Consider the following 17552-nt stretch of genomic DNA (forward strand, 5'->3'; position numbering starts at 1 on the left):
AAGGCTTAAGGCCAAGGTGACCAATAGTCAGATGATTTTGTGCAGCTGCTGACTGCCAAGGATGGATGTCGCTTGGCCATGTGTGGCCTCACCTGGACTAAGCGAAATGTGGCAGAATTGAATTGAAATACATTTGCCCTGGCACTATTTGCATCCCTTTCACCAATGCTACTGATGGCTGATGTACACCTTATAATAGAGCATGCTGAGAGTTGTAGTTTTCCAACGGCTGGAGAGCCAACGCTTAGAGAACATTGTCTTATATTCATAACTACCATCCATGTAAACACTAAAAATATTCACCCCTATAACAATATTAAAAAAGCTACTTGTGGCCACAGACGCAAGGATTTCAGCATGGCAGCCGTCTATCCCCCCATCTTAGTGACTCATAATGCATTCACTGATAAGACAGTATAAGCAGGAGAGGCACTGGATCATATAGATTGAAAATGACGGCTAGGTAATGTGCACAGACAGGCAATACAAACTGAACAAATTGCTTATCAGGCTGGGGAAAAGCGCTATGATAAACCTGCGTGTGCCCAGCGAGAATGTGTATGGGATAAAATGACACCCTGTGTCACCAAGACCTGTGAGAAGGGACAAAGCCAGGAGCATCCAATAACCCAGCGCACATCTCCGACCTGTCACTCCCGACACTCGCCACTTTCATTACTCCCAACAAGAAGCTCAGAGACCTCAGCATTTCACCAGGACCCAGGATCCTATTTTGCAATAAAACAGTACCATGGAGGAAGCAAATCTATTAACCCTTTCTTTACTGTCCTCATACACGTTAGCACGGTTGAACCCCTTTCACTCCATAGAAGGAGAGATTCATGAATCCACAATAGGGAATCTGATAATAGGTAAAGGAAGGCACAGGTAAGATCTAAGCAGAGGAATTTGCTCAAGTCCCAGTGTCACCATTATAGGGGGTTGTCCAGGTTCAGAGCTGAACCCTGGACATAACCCCTCCTTCACCCATTCAGCCCCTATGAGTGGAGTGCCGGAGCATTTCATTTCGCGCTAAAGACCACCCATTAGTGCCGGTGACGTCACCGGGCCCACTGTTAGGCGGAAATCTCCATCTAGCATGCTCATCAGAAGCCCAGTATGTCACAGGATCTGAAGAAAAAGCCCTTGCCCTGCGCCATACAGCGTAGGGCAAGGGGGGGCATCATGCTCTGATGCTCCACTCATAGGGGCTGAATGGGTGAAGGACGTGTTATGTCCGGGTTCAGCTCTGAACCCAGACAACTCCTTTAGGCCTCCTGCACACGACCGTTGTGTGCATCCGTGGCCGTTGTGCCGGACCCATTGACTTTCAATGGGTCCGTAGAAAAATCAGAAAATGCACCGTTTTGCAGCCGAGACCATAATCCGTGTATCCTGTCTGTCAAAAAAATATGACCTGTCCTATTTTTTTGACGGACAACGGTTCACGGACACATTCAAGTCAATGGGTCCGTGAAAGAACACAGATGCACACAAGATTGGCATCCGTGTCCGTGATCCGTGGCCGTAGGTTACTTTAATACAGACGGATCCGAAGATCCGTCTGCATAAAAGCTTTTTCAGAGCTGAGTTTTCACTTCGTGAAAACTCAGATCCGACAGTATATTCTAGCACAGAGGCGTTCCCATAGTGATGGGGACGCTTCTAGTTAGAATATACTAAGAACTGTGTACATGACTGCCCCCTGCTGCCTGCCAGCACCCGATCTCTTACAGGGGGCTGTGATCCGCACCCTCCCCCTCCTAATTAAAATCTCCCCCCCTATCATTGGTGGCAGCGGAGAGTACCGATCGGAGTCCCAGTTTAATCGCTGGGGCTCCGATCGGTAACCATGGCAACCAGGACGCTACTGCAGTCCCGGTTGCCATGGTTACTTAGCAATTTGTAAGCATTATACTTACCTGCGAGCTGCGATGTCTGTGTCCGGCCGGGAGCTCCTCCTACTGGTAAGTGACAGGTCATTAAGCAATGCGCCGCACAGACCTGTCACTTATCAGTAGGAGGAGCTCCTGGCCGGACGCAGACATCGCAGCTCGCAGGTAAGTATAATGCTTCTACAAATTGCTAAGTAACCATGGCAACCGGGACTGCAGTAGCGTCCTGGTTGCCATGGTTACCGATCGGAGCCCCAGCGATTAAACTGGGACTCCGATCGGTACTCTCCGCTGCCACCAATGATAGGGGGGGAGATTTTAATTAGGAGGGGGAGGGAGGGGAGAGGGCCCACTGGCCACCAACGAGTTAACTACAGGGGAGGGAGGGGGGGGCCCACTGGCCACCAACGAGTTAACTACAGGGGAGGGAGGGGGGGCCCACTGGCCACCAACGAGTTAACTACAGGGGAGGGAGGGGGGGGCCCACTGGCCACCAACGAGTTAACTACAGGGGAGGGAGGGGGGGCCCACTGGCCACCAACGAGTTAACTACAGGGGAGGGAGGGGGGCCGGCCGCACTGGACAACAAAGAGTTAACTACAGGGGGGAGGGGGGGCCGGCCGCACTGGCAACCAATGAGTTAAAAACAGGGAGGGGGGGGGGTCTGCCCCCTGCTGCCTGGCAGCACCTGCCAGGCAGCAGGGGGCAGTCATGTACACAGTTCTTTTAATATATTCTAACCTGAAGCGCCCCCATCACCATGGGAACGCCTCTGAGTTAGAATATACTGTCGGATTTGAGTTTCACGATGTAACTCAAATCCGATGGTATATTCTAACATAGAGGCGTTCCCATGGTGATGGGGACGCTTCAAGTTAAAATATACCATCGGATTGGAGAAAACTCCGATCCTATGGTATATTAACTCCTGACTTTACATTGAAAGTCAATGGAGGACGGATCCGTTTGAAATTGCACCATATTGTGTCAACATCAAACGGATCCATCCCCATTGACTTGCATTGTAATTCAGGACGGATCCGTTTGGCTCCGCACGGCCAGGCGGACACCAAAACGACTTTTTTTTCATGTCCGTGGATCCTCCAAAAATCAAGGAAGACCCACGGATGAAAAAACGGTCACGGATCACGTAAAAACGGAACCCGTTTTTGCGGACCGCAAAAAAATACGGTCGTGTGCATGAGGCCTTAAAGAAAGTAACTGACATAGAAATAATATGACCTGCTCATTCTGCAAAATAGTAGCATATGCAGGGGCAGATTTGTCTAGCACACAGACCACACAAGTACGTGGGGCCTCAGAGATCAGGGAGGACGTCCTGCTGCCTCTCCCCAATCCCCAATAGCAGCAGCGCTTTCACCTGCATCCACAGATTGCAGTAGATCTGCTCTGTTTGTCATGGGCTAGATAAGTATTCATTCAGGAGACACTAAAGGGGGCATCATACTGTGTGGGGCAGCACATAAGGGGGCATCATACTGTGTGGGGCAGCACATAAGGGGGCATCATACTGTGTGGGGCAGCACATAAGGGGGCATCATACTGTGTGGGGCAGCACATAAGAGGGCATCATACTGTGTGGGGCAGCACATAAGGGGGCATCATACTGTGTGGGGCAGCACATAAGAGGGAATTATTCTGTGTTGGGGACACATAATGGGGCATCATACTGTGTGGGGCAGCACATAAGGGGGCATCATACCATATGGGGCAGCACATAAGGGGGCATTATTCTGTGTGGGGCAGCACATAAGGGGGCATTATACTGTGTGGGGCAGCACATAAGGGGGCATTATACTGTGTGGGGCAGCACATAAGGGGGCATTATACTGTGTGGGGCAGCACATAAGGGGGCATTATACTGTGGGGGGCATTATACTGTGTGGGGCAGCACCTAAGGGGGCATTAAACTGTGTGGGGCAGCACCTAAGGGGGCATCATACTGTGTTGAATGGCACATAAGGGGTCGTTATACTGTGTGGAGCGGCACATAAGGGGTCATTATATTGTGTGGAGCGGCACATAAGGGGTCATTATACTGTGTGGAGCTGCACATAAGGGGTCATTATACTGTGTGGGGCGGCACATAAGGGGTCATTATATTGTGTGGAGCGGCACATAAGGGGTCATTATACTGTGTGGAGCGGCACATAGGGGGGCATTATACTGTGTGGAGCAGCACATAAGGGGGCATTATAATGTGTGGGGCAGCACATAAGGGGGCATCATAGTGTGTGAAGCGGCACATAAGGGGTCATTATATTGTGTGGCGCGGCACATAAGGGGTCATTATACTGTGTGGAGCGGCACATAAGGGGGCATCATACTGTGTGGGGCAGCACATAAGGATGCATCATACTGTGTGGGGCAGCACATAAGGGGGCATCATACTGTGTGGAGCAGCACATAAGGGGGCATTATACTGTGTGGAGCAGCACATAAGGGGGCATTATACTGTATGGGCCAGCACATAAGGGGGCATCATACTGTGTGGGGCAGCACATAAGGGGGCATCATACTGTGTGGGGCAGCACATAAGGGGGCATTATATTGTGTGGGGCAGCACATAAGGGGGCATTATATTGTGTGGGGCAGCACATAAGGGGGCATCATACTGTGTGGGGCAGCACATAAGGGGGCATTATACTGTGTGGGGCAGCACATAAGGGGGCATTATACTGTGTGGGGCAGCACATAAGGGGGCATCATACTGTGTGGGGCAGCACATAAGGGGGCATTATACTGTGTGGGGCAGCACATAAGGGGGCATCATACTGTGTGGGGCAGCACATAAGGGGGCATTATACTGTGTGGAGCAGCACATAAGGGGGCATTATACTGTATGGGCCAGCACATAAGGGGGCATCATACTGTGTGGGGCAGCACATAAGGGGGCATTATATTGTGTGGGGCAGCACATAAGGGGGCATCATACTGTGTGGGGCAGCACATAAGGGGGCATCATAATGTGTGGGGCAGCACATAAGGGGGCATCATACTGTGTGGGGCAGCACATAAGGGGGCATTATACTGTGTGGGGCAGCACATAAGGGGGCATCATATTGTGTGGGGCAGCACATAAGGGGGCATTATATTGTGTGGGGCAGCACATAAGGGGGCATCATACTGTGTGGGGCAGCACATAAGGGGGCATTATACTGTGATTAATGGCACATAAGGGGTTACCCTATTGGCTTAGCAGTGCATCACGCATAATTTTACTTGGGGCTAGGCTTGAGCGAATCAACCTTCGGATCATAGTTGACTCATTCAGATACTTAGATTTTAATGCTGTTTCCTTACAGCATTCAAATGTATTGGCTCCGAGGAGCCAAAGTTCGTCTCTCCGAACCCTTAGCGCTAATTACACTGTCAAACTATCCATTACTTTTATTTCCTGTTGTGCATATCTCTTTAAGGATATAATCCGGCTCTCTATAAACATGAATACTGTGAAGCTTGCAGGTCCTTATCCCACCATAAGTTATTTACAGGTAGTGCCTGAGGCTGTGTACTGTAAGGTATGGTTTACATATATATATCCGTATACAGTAGGCAACATCCTACTGTATACCTAAAAACTTGAACTATTCCCTGTAAATCTCACTGCTCTCGTATTAGAGATTACGCCTTTTGCCGACTGTACTAACAATTTGTGAAGATATCTGCCAACCTCTCTGGAGATTTTGCAGCAGTGCTCGTATACATCTTGATCAAGGCATTTTATACATAGACGGCTGCAAGAGCATAAAGCCGCATTAAATCCTGACCCTTTACCGTCTACAGTTACTTAAGAGAAATCCGCCACTGTGTGGAATTTCCCACGTCGTAACCATCTGCATTCGGTGAAACTACTGGACTAAAATGGGGTGTTATAAGCCCCCAAATGCATGGATTAACAGACAATTTGGCTTATGAAGCTCAGATGTTATCCCTTACCACACGGCCCCTTGTGTTTAACAGTGATCTCCTTCTTGAGTGCGCAAGCTGTTGCCTCTAATTCACATGGATTGCCATAAGTGCGCGAGTCGCTGCCACAGACAGGGTCATACACGCTCTGGCACACTTGCTGGCACTCGCAGACTGGCTGCTGGTTTTTCACAACACATGCTGCTCCAAAACTGCATTCCACCTTTAGGCAAGGGCTGGGAGCGTGAAGATCTGTAAGAGAGAGAAAGACATAGGTCAGCTTAGAGATGTGCTATTAAAAGTCCTGTGCGGAGAGCACAATTACAAGCGCTCCCTGAGCAGCAAGCAGGGCAAGCGGGGGGGGGAAGTATTGCATGCTAGTCATACTCTGCCCCCTCGAGGAGGGAAGGGAACGTCAAGCTTGTTGAGCACATGTGCCCGCCAGCACTACTGTTTTGATCGAACAGGCCATTCTGGCAGAATAAAAGCTACAACATACAGATACACACACCATCAACAGGATTTGTCAACACTCACAGAATCTGATTTGGACAATTCTATAGGTTTCCATGCATCAGAAAGGCACATTTTGATTGTATGCTATTTGAAGGAAAATTGTTATATTACTTCCATTAAAATGAAAGATTATCTTCAACAAATCCTGTGAGTGCGACAATGATACAGCTTTTAGTGGACACCAGTGGCATGCCCTTCTTGGAATGTGCAGAGCCCGAATTACATCACTAGAAGTCAAAATACAATGGCTGTTTTTGGTATCTAGTTTCTAAAATGCTGCTTTAAAGTCCAATATAATTGTGAGGATAGGGAGGAGGAAGCCAGAGATCAGAACTAGCAATGGGCAAAAGAAGCATCAGCCTGATGAAATCCACACGTCCAAATCATTTTTCAACCATATTTCCACTTCTTGGATTGGGTGGTAAGGAATGAAGTGCATGATTTTGGGGTTGATTGAGAAAAAAAATAAACCACACACTTCCTAAAAACACCACCCTGGGTGCTTTACTTGTCCATAGCAGCATCAATTAAAGTAGGTTGAGCTGCAGTACCAGGCACAACTAAAGTTGAGCGAATCAAAGTATCCGTTGTGGACTTTGATCCAAATTTCAGGAAAAATTTGATTAGTCGCGAAGCTGAATTTCCTCATGCTTCGTGGTAACAAATCAATTTTCCCTGAAAATTTCCCTTAATGCGGCATCTGAGGGGTTCAATGATGGGGGAGGCGTAATTTCCATTCCCCGTCATTGCGCCCGCTACTAACAAAGAAATGCGCTTCATGACAAAGTCATTCATCAAGAAGCAAATTTCTTAGTGAAATTCAACGAAGCAGCCGAATCGAATTTTTCTAAACTTCGCTCAACACTAGACACAACTTCTTTAAGCCCAAAATGTATGATAATTGCAGTGGAGAAGCACAAGGACTGAAACATACACTAAGCTACTCTAGAAATGCATTTCCAAAACACAGTCATTAAATTACTCCCGTAAATTACAAGTTTTACTGAATCTTTATATAATCAATCTGCTCAGCTCCTCCTGCTCTCTAATAGTGTTGAGAGCGAATATGCGAAAAGCAAATTTTTATCGAGAATATCGGCACTTTGAGAGTTTGCGAATATTTAGAATATAGTGCTATATATTCGTTATGACGAATATGCTTTTTTTTTTTAACACAGTACACATCAGGTGATCATCCCTCCCTTCATCTAGCTTGTGGGCCAATGAGAAGGCTTTGTCACAGCTTAGCAACATCCCTAGCAACCAATAGAAAAGTTGCCTACCCCTTACTATATAAGAACCTCCCCAGCAGCTATTTTCTAAAGTTTATTGCAGTTATGAAAGAGACTGCAGTGTCATTGCTGTGCTCTGTGCTTGGTTGTATTACATTAGACAGTTAACTTATATATATATAATTCAGATAGTTAGGGGGAGATAGTAAGTGTAGATGGATCTATAGTGTAGCTGATAGGTTCCAGTGCAGGGTATTAGGCAGTGTAATATGTTCTGTTGTTCATACATACATGCTACAGACATAGCGCTGTGATGTCACAAGTTGCACGTATTGCGAGACAATATGTGCATCATTAATTGCCGAAAATTCGCAAGTGCAGATATATTGGAGCACTCTATCTGCATATAAAGCTATTCTAATGTTCTGTCCTGCCAACCAATTTCTCCAGTCTCAGGAAACTTATACCAGCTTGAAAAATTTAGCATAAGTGACCCACGCCGGTATTTCACGCGCATTACGCGAATAATACATTGCCGATTTTCGCAATCAAGAATATAATCTCGAATTTGCGAATATGTGATGAATATTCTACAAAACATTAATGAAATATTGCGAATTCGAATATTGCCCCTGCCGCTCATCACTACTCCATAACAAGATGCTGCAGGTTGCACTGCATTTTGTGGTAACAGGTCCTCTATAAGACCATCACCATGAACAGATGATAGCTCTCTACTGTATGTATACACATTTACACAGGGAATGCTATCAATCACTGATAACATGGACTCTGTGTACACCTGAACGTAGAAACAGCAGAGCTATAAATGTATAAAATACAAGTTACAATAAATATTTTCCCACATAACTATATATCCATCTGCTCATCTCCTTCTGCTCTATAACATACTCTCTAGGAGATTTTATTGCATTTTGTGGTGACAGTTCCTCTTTAAAGGGGATTTCTGAGACTTATCCTCTGGATAGGTCATCAGTATGTGACGTCTCTCACCTTTCTGTAGGCTAAGTGACTACATGTGCTTGGTGAGCTCTGAGAAGGTTACAGTGCTACTGCGAGTTCCAGTGCCTTCTCATACAGCTGATCGGCAGGGGTCCCTGGTGTAGGTCCGCCACTGATCAGATACTTATGACCTATCCAGAGGATTGGTCATCAGTATTTAAATTTCAGAAAACCCCTTTAACACCCCTTCCTTTCCATAACTTTTGGGCCAATAACCCTTGTTTGCCAAAAATACATTTGCAGTTCCTCTGGAAAGGGGAGTCCATTTAGTTTTTACACCTATTACTAATAGGGATGGGACCAACCTTGTCAGATCCCCCTCTCTCCAAGTGCACATATATACAGAAAATAAAATAAGAAAAAACATTGGCGTCTGCGATTTGGCCCATTGCAATGATATCCTGGCAAATTGTTCTGGGAAAATGGACATTTTTGCAGCATATAGACAATAGAACCAAAAACACGTGTTAGTGACATATAAGCAACACCAAAGTCAATCCAAAAGCAGCCCTGGATCTTCACTCAAATAAAGCAAGCCAAGGGGCGCATCTTTATACCCACAACGTGGCACTACCTTCCTTATGTCAGCTGTGCCAAAGCTGAACCCACCTCTGTGTCCTGATACGGAGTGATACAAGTAAAACACGATATTATACCGTTGCACGTGACATTTGGACAGCAAACAGCATATAACCGTGTCCTTATGGAGGCATAGATCTTGTCTTGGAAAGAGTAATTGCTACCTTTTCCCTCGCGGCTTGACCTATTTCTACAGCCATTGTAATATTACCAGAGGGCAGGTTAAAGGATGTAGGCTGATCTGGGAAAGATGGAGTTAAAAGCAGCTCGCAAAATCCCAGCAAGTTTATGAAAAATACCATCTGTTATTGTTTCACTTCTTCACTTTGCAAACAGTCTTTGATTCCTTTATGTTTCAGAATGTGTAGCTTGAAATTAAAGCTATTGTGGCTTTTTTCCCCCTTATCCGCGGAGATCTTGGTTACCATGGCGATATTAGTGGTTGTAGGCCTTTGCTTCTAAATGTAAATTTGAAATGCTTAGAAATTGAAATACGGCAGATCAAAAAGCCGCACAATGCAACATCATGACAATTCGTATGCTGGCTTCATAAAGTGCTGGTTTTTAACCGTTAGGAATACCTATTATTCTGGAAAACATGCTGCGGTTAGTGGCTTTTAACAAGTGTTTTTGTGGCGCTTTTGCATTACATCTTCCACACTTTCAGAAACCTCGTGCTGACTTCATTTGCATGCTTCCCTTTTTTTTGGATTTTTTTTGACGGAGCAGGAAAACTAATTTCCTTTTAATATTGCACTTCCGTCAAGGCAAGTTTTCTTATAGAATTGGAGATAAATGCACACTGCATACAAGCGCATGCACAGGCTTTATCTAATGAGCGCCGATCACGGCTCCTTTAATCTTTTATGGCAGCTCTGTTGTGCATGCAAAGGCGCCTTACATACAATATATATGAGACATAGGCAAGGTGGATTTATTGGGTACTATTTCTGATGTTATTACAGCCGTATATTATAAATGACAAATGCTTCCCCTCGCTGCAAAGGCTACTGCTGTCTGTGCCACCTTTTCACAAACCAACAAGCTCAGCAGAGAAATCTTGCCAGGCTTCAAACTGTAAAGCCTCCTGGACCAGCGAGGATAATGGAATTCTGTTACTCTGTCACATTTCTTCACGATGTGATTAAGTACTGGGTTTGGATTATGGCCTGATTTAAGAGACAGTTATGCAAAAACATGATGCTTCAGTACACGGACTTCATATGTGGCAATTGGATGAACTTAGCCCATGCGGTATTTTGTAGCAGCAGCCAGATGCGATTTAGTTGTGAACAGTATTCCTAAAAAGAACACCAACACAGTAAGGCTACCTGCACACGAACGTGGTTTGATTAAGCATCAGAGCCGCATTTTTTGCGTCTCGGGTGCAGACCCATTCACTTCAATGGGGACGCAAAAGATGCAGACAGCACTCCGTGTACTGTCCGCATCCGTTGTTCCATTCCGTAGCCCCGCAAAAAATATAGAACATGTCCTATTCTTGTCCGTTTTGCGGACAAGGATAGGCATTGTTACAATGGATCCGCCCAAAAAACGGATGCCATAGGGACGTCATCAGTTTTTTTTGCGGATCTGCAATTTGCGGACTGCAAAACACATTCAGTCGTGTGCATCTAGCCTAAAGCACTTTTATTTTAGTGTTTACTGAATGTATTCTTACTTAGGGCTATTTGGGGTCCCCAATGCACGGGCAACATCTGTGCTGCTGCCGCTGACAGATCCAGACCTATTCAACTAGAATGGGTCCATGCCTCAGTTCCGCAAGTGAATGGGTCCACACCTGGATGCAGTGAAAAAATGGCCGGGGCCCGTATATTGCAGACCCGCTGTTTGCAGGCTGCAATACGGGCCAGGCCGGCACACGTTCTTGTACATGGGCGCTTAAAGGCACATTTACTACATGTAAATTACTGGATAATGCCAGCTTCACCAAAAGAAGAGCTGAAGGCTGTAGCATCTGACTGGTATCAGGCAGGGGATACACACTGACTTCAGCCACAGCAAGTGTCACACAACTAAAGACTGCTGTGCAGCACGGCATAATGTGAGTGCAACATACCTTGCTGCAACTGCACCTAACTGTCACCAAAAGTCCAGCTATGTTAGATTTCTTTTGCATTTGCTGGGTCGTGGCAGCATGCCGGCCGCAATGTGACCCCACTCTACACAGCAATCTTTAGTCGCAGCTACACTGTCTCCAGGGCCGGTTTTAGACAAAGTGTGGCCCTGGGAAAAAATTTAAGTGGGGCCCCAAAAGAAATATTACACAAACAACACATTCACACATAGCCTGCCGGCACTGATTGCAGATTACACATTGTTTTTCCATGCAGATTCTCGTGCAGACAAACTGCAGTGTAATACAGTTACCAGCAAGGTGTATAAGATTATCTTTAGGATAGGTCATCAATATCAGGTCAGCTGACGTCCTTCTCCCAGAACACCTGCCTAGTTGCAGTTCAGTCCCATTCAAGTGAAATACCAAGCATCGCTGCTGTCTAATGTACGGCGCTGGGCTTGGTAAATTATAAAGAGACCGCAGTGCTCATCGGAGCTCTGGTGAGCACCGTGGCCTCTTCAAACAGCTGATCAGCACGGGTGTCAGGAGTCAGATCCCCACTGATCTGATACTGATGACCTATCCTGCGGATAGACCATCCATATCAAATTCCCAGGTAAACCTTTTAACTGAAAAAAACAAGAAGCAGGTTGGAAAGACAAATATATATAATATATAATATAATGTAACTCTCCTTTAAAAACACTTTCTACATGTCATAGTTACCACATACCTCTTACATCCAGGGACATCTCCTGTCATGTAGACCTTCTCTTTCCTCTTCTCCTCCGTTTGACCCAGACCGCCATGACAAATTCTTTCAGCCACATCTCGTCTCTACAGAGCTTGTAACACAGACACATTAGATTTCTCAATTTTTCCATCAACCTCCCCATCCTGGTGTCCCCACAGTGTCATCCTGCTGCCACTCCTAATACTGTGCCTATTGTGCCCCCCAATGTCCCAGGTACTATACTGTTAAATAAATAGTGACCCTAATAGACATAATTGGGGTCATTTTTCAAACTGGTGTAAAGTAGTACTGGATTTCCAAAAGAGCTGTCAAAAATGAAAGGTGAGATCTGATTGGTTGCTATGTGCAAAAGACAGTTCTACTTTACACCAGTTTGATAAATTATCCCAAATGTCCCTTTAGTGTCCACAGCAGCTATAATGTCCCCTAGAGTGCCCCCAATAATAATAACACCCTATATTGTGCTCCAGGTAATAATCCCTGTATCGTGTCCCCAAAAATAATAGAATTGCCCCTACAGTGCCTCACCAATAGCAAAGCCCCCCCACGCTCCCCCATAGTAATTTGACCCCCACAGTAATTTCCTCCACACTGTAATTTCCCCCACACTGCCCCCCCATAGTAATTCCCCCCCCACAGAATTTCACCCACACTGTAATTTCCCACACACAATAGTTTCCCCGACACTGTCCCCACACAGTGGTTTCCCCGACACTGCCCCCACAGAGTAGTTACCTCGACACTGCCCCCACAGAGTAGTTACTTCGACACTGTCCCCACACAGTAGTTTCCCCGACACTGCCCCCACACAGTAGTTTTCCCCACATTGCCCAATATAGTAATTTGCCCGCACATAGTAATCCCTCCCATAATAATTTGCCCCCACATAGTAATCCCTCCTATAATACTTTGCCCCCACACAATAATCCCACCCTAATATTTTTCCCCCACATAGTAATTTGCCCCCATACTGCAATTTCCCCCCGAAGTACTGTCTCTTCATATGTCTCCCTGTGTGTCCCCCCATGTTCCCCAAAGTTGGCACATAAAATTAAAAAATAAAAGCTAAATACTTACCTATGTCCAGGAGCGCGATGGCAGGTGCGCACACTCCACTGTGCTGCGTCCCTACACAGGCGCGCGCGGTGACGCCTGTGCCGGGATTTTACTACCACATAGGCCTCAGGCCTGAAGCCTATTCGGGTGATCGGCGGCGGGGCAGGGAACTATGCACTCCCGTGCCCCGCCGCAGTATGTGGGCGTTCGGTTCGGCGTTGGGCCCCCCAGCGGTGCCGACCCGAACATCCCTATTGTAACCCGCCACTGACTGGAAGGGGGCCCCTTTGGTGACAGGGGCCCAGGGCAATTGCCCAGTTTGCCCCCCCCCTAACGCCGGCCCTGACTGTCTCCTTAAGGCGTGTCCACATGTTTAGGTTGTTTGATGCAGTTTTGGAAGCCACTTTTAAGATCTACTCCTGATTTTTGCTTCCAAAACTGTATCAGGAAACCTGAGCGTGGGACCTAACCCTTAGCGGCAGAAGAGACTCTTGAAGAAACAGAGAAATGTCTGTAACATTCATCCCCCCATGTGCCATTTATAATATTAGTGGTAGATGGGCCTTCACAGCCTGAATGTTCCCTCTACACTCCTGTGGAATTTGACATTCGTTATCCAAAGCATTTCTTTAAGTGCACGAAAAGTGGTGTACTTGTGCCAAAGTTTAATACATTCCTGGACCAGTTTTGTGCAGGCACAGTAAATGTTGCACTATTTTTGCTGACACAATAACGTGTCCCCATATTACTGAAAATGAGTGATACGTATTTAGCTGTGATTTTTTTTTTTTAACCCAATGACTGGTATACTTCATGTAGAAGCTTATGTATACTTACCAACAGTCAAAAGTGGTCGGTGGAGTGGCCCCCCTTTTTTCACTGTTCAGTCATTTCCCATGTTAATGACATCACTTGTCCCAGACCGGGGACACAAAGGCAGTGTATATGAATACCCAAGTCTTAGCTGAATGGTAACTCATATTTCATTATCTTATTTCATAATTGTGTTTTAAGAGTTAAAATAAAATATGTGGGCTGCAAAACTAGCACAGCTCAGGAAAACAACCTGAAAACAGGCCTGCATATATTTCTGATAAGATAATCCATTTTTACTGTATTTACTCTTAGGGGAGGCTTATCATGAGGGGAAATTGTAAAGTTAGTTTTGCAGGAGTCTGTGTTATTGTGATTTCCACCATATTTATTTCACAATGTTTGATCGATTTCGTGCATCTAAAATTTTCTACGCCACGCGATTACTGGAGCAAGACCCCATACATTTTTGATGTTTTTTTTAGAAGTCTTATGGGGTCATTTATCAAACTGGTGTAAAGTAGAACAGGCTTAGTTGCCTAAAGGAACCAATCAAATTCCACCTTTCATTTTCCAAAGGAGCTGTCAAAAATGAAAGATGGAAGCGTATGGGGTGCCACAGTATGTTTCCAAATGAATAGAATAAAACAGCACAATTAGTATAAAAAACTTATAAAATCTTATCTTTTAGCTCAAAAAAAGTATACACATAGGAGGTATACACAATGGTTAGAATTATAACCCTAAAACATACGCTAAGAATCATAATAGGCCAGTTGAATCGAATATGTCACTTACTTCACTAGATAAATTCAAGACACCTGACACCCTCTCCTTCAGCACAGTATCAACTGTATCATCGTCCTGAGGATGGTAATACAGTTGAGTTTAGGGGGGAAAATGCGGCCGATGAGCATCAAATCATTATGTACCTTCCTGACTGTATCATATGTGGTGTGGTATGGAAGTTTCTGTACTCATCATTTGAAATGTACAATGCTTGATCATTGTTTGATACTGTACGGTTGATTAACCCTTCTAATAAAAAAAGATCTGATTCAAAAAATAATAATCATTATGTACCTGACCTGCGGCCATCAGGAGGGCTTGGGTGGCCCCCTGGGCATTGGCCCACTGGGAAATTTCCCTGTAGGATCTATGGCCAATCCGCCCCTGGATCTCTCTACGAGAAGTGATACAACTTTCTAATATACTTTGGAGCACATTTACTAATCCTATAAATGGCGTAATTTAGACAGGCTGTCTAGACCTGCACCAGATTTATTACAGAGACTCAGGCTGGATGCTAAATCTGGGGCAGGGATAGGCATTTTTGTATAACACTATACCAATTATTTTGTGCTTACTTTGAAACAGAATTTTATCCCAGAATTTTAGGCAAGTTTGGAGCAACATTTTGCATATTAGGCCTCACCCCTTTTGCATTAAACAATCGCCCTTGACAGCCTAAGTGCGCAAAATATCTATAAGCCTAGATGCTCTAAATTTTAGTGCAATTTACACCATACTCTAGGTGTGTACACTCAAATTGGTAAATGTGGGCCTTTGTGTTTCAGTTTATCACTATGTCAGTGAATAGAAACATTCTTTTTTACTTTCAGAGGCTGAAATCATACAGATAGCTAGTCCTGCTCTTAGCTGAGAAGCAGATACAACTATCTAGTCTAGGAGATGCTATTTATGGGAATAGCTATTTAAGGAATGTCCTAAAATCTGTGTTGGTAGCGTTTTTTGCCTTGTAAAATATTTTTTGGTGGTGTTTTTTGGTCACATTTTACATGTGTTTTTTTCAGGCTTAATTTTCCCACTGAAATGTCTACGGAGAAACTGACTGATAGCTGTCTCTGCATACACACACAGAGAAAGCTATCCATCACTGATAATACCTCCCCGGTGTACTGCCATCAGTGACAGATATCCCTGTAAACACATTTATACAGAAAATATTGACAATCATTGATAGCATATCCCTGTGTACAACTGAAGTCAGAGATTTAAATTAATAAACTACAAGTTTTACTGTATCTTTTCCAACTAATTATATATCAATCTGCTCAGCTCCTGCTGCTCTATGCTGCCTTCAGATCAGATACTATGTTCAACGTGACAGGTTCCTTTAAAACATCATTACAAAAACTGCAGTGTTTGTAGGGAATTTTATTATTTCCTACTGGCCAAAATGTAACATCTAGCCATGCTGTTTTTAGCTCCTCCAAAAAAAATGCTGCCTTTCTGAAAAAAATAATGTGTAACCAACCACCCAAAAGTGGTCAAACGGGAAAATCTACAGCCAGTTATACTCACATCCACCAATAAAATGTAGGTTATTAGCTTGACTGACTCAACTATATAACATATGGTATGAAAGTGGCAGCAGTGTTAGGAGGCTGTATGGTAGTGCACTTCCAGCTGCTGAAATCTCTGTGCAGACATACTGCACCCAGCTAACAGGCCCGGGAACAATTTTCAGAACAGTTCAATTCTGTAGACAGAACTGAAAGTCAATATTTCCTTTTTACATATTCTCTCCAGCTGCTCTCCAAGAACATAATAGAGCAACTTTCGTCTGTTCCCTACAGGAAAAAAATACTAATAGCAATTAACTGAACTGGAGCACGACTTTAACTGCACAGTGTCATTGTAAGAGCCAAGTAACTACCTGTAATGAATGGGAGCCCATTAGAGCTTCTTTATTCCCCAAGTGTTTCAGATAAAGTGAAGTCATACGTTCCACACAAACTACACCTCCAATAGATAAAAAGGAGCTTCTCCCGGATAATTGACAGTGTCATGATACCAAATCTCTTTGCAGCCCTGTAAGTTGCTTCAGGAAAATTCCCATTGTCAAAAAAAACAATGGTATAATGCGGAATTGCAACTTAATTAATTAAAGGTGGAGGGACTCCTTAAAGTGACTGTCCAGTCATGAGCTCAAAAATTATACAGTATGTAGGACGGTACCTACAGGGGATTTATTTATTTTCCTCAGATTTTGCTTTTTGCCCGCTTTTTAGCTCAGCTCTATAAAAGTGGAGCTGTGATCTGTGACTACAGCTTACCAACAGGGCCTACAGAGCGTCTGAGACACACCTCCTGACTCAGTATTGGTTCAGGCTGCTGTCCTCTTCCGGCCCCTGCAGATCTATGTCCTACAAGCCCATTACAGGCTCAATCAGCAAGAGCTGATTTCCATTACAGCAAAGGCAGAATGATTATAAGTTACAGATGACTAAACCACTAGTAACAAAACAGCTGAGTAACCCAGTGATATGCCATATGGGGGCAGGGGCGGACTGGGAACTTAAAGTGGCAAATACAAACGGTGTCCCTGTTTTGTAGTCGGGTCTAAATTGATGGAAGGCAGGGCCAACAATACCATATTGTGGCATATTATACCACCCCAACAGAGCCAAATACCACAGTCCATCACTGCCGCCGACAGTACAAAATACATCCCTAACAGCGTCCACTGGCCAGCTTTGAGGAGGGCTCAGGCCTCAGGCCCCCCTGCGCATCTGCCACCGGGAAATTTCCCTGTAAGGTCTATGGTGAATCCGCCCCTGTATAGGAGCCATGTCACTGCTGCAGCCAGTCTTTCTAATAAAGCAACACATGCATTGTATGAAGAGGAAATATAATTCAGTTAATATAGA

The 17552-nt window shown here is 44.9% G+C and overlaps 1 protein-coding gene across 3 annotated transcripts in view; it reads right to left on the reverse strand.

The window, feature by feature from the left end:
- AGRN (agrin) overlaps nucleotides 1-17552 on the reverse strand; it is a 524915-nt gene that overhangs the window by 151506 nt on the left and 355857 nt on the right. For all 3 annotated transcript variants that reach the window (XM_040427048.1, XM_040427040.1, XM_040427053.1), the window contains one exon: nucleotides 5856-6077. In XM_040427048.1, the coding sequence (XP_040282982.1) occupies nucleotides 5856-6077 (222 nt within the window). The remainder of the gene's footprint in view (nucleotides 1-5855; nucleotides 6078-17552) is intronic.

This window comes from Bufo bufo, chromosome 1 (genome assembly GCF_905171765.1).
Source record: "Bufo bufo chromosome 1, aBufBuf1.1, whole genome shotgun sequence".
In the NCBI taxonomy this organism is placed as follows: domain Eukaryota; kingdom Metazoa; phylum Chordata; class Amphibia; order Anura; family Bufonidae; genus Bufo; species Bufo bufo.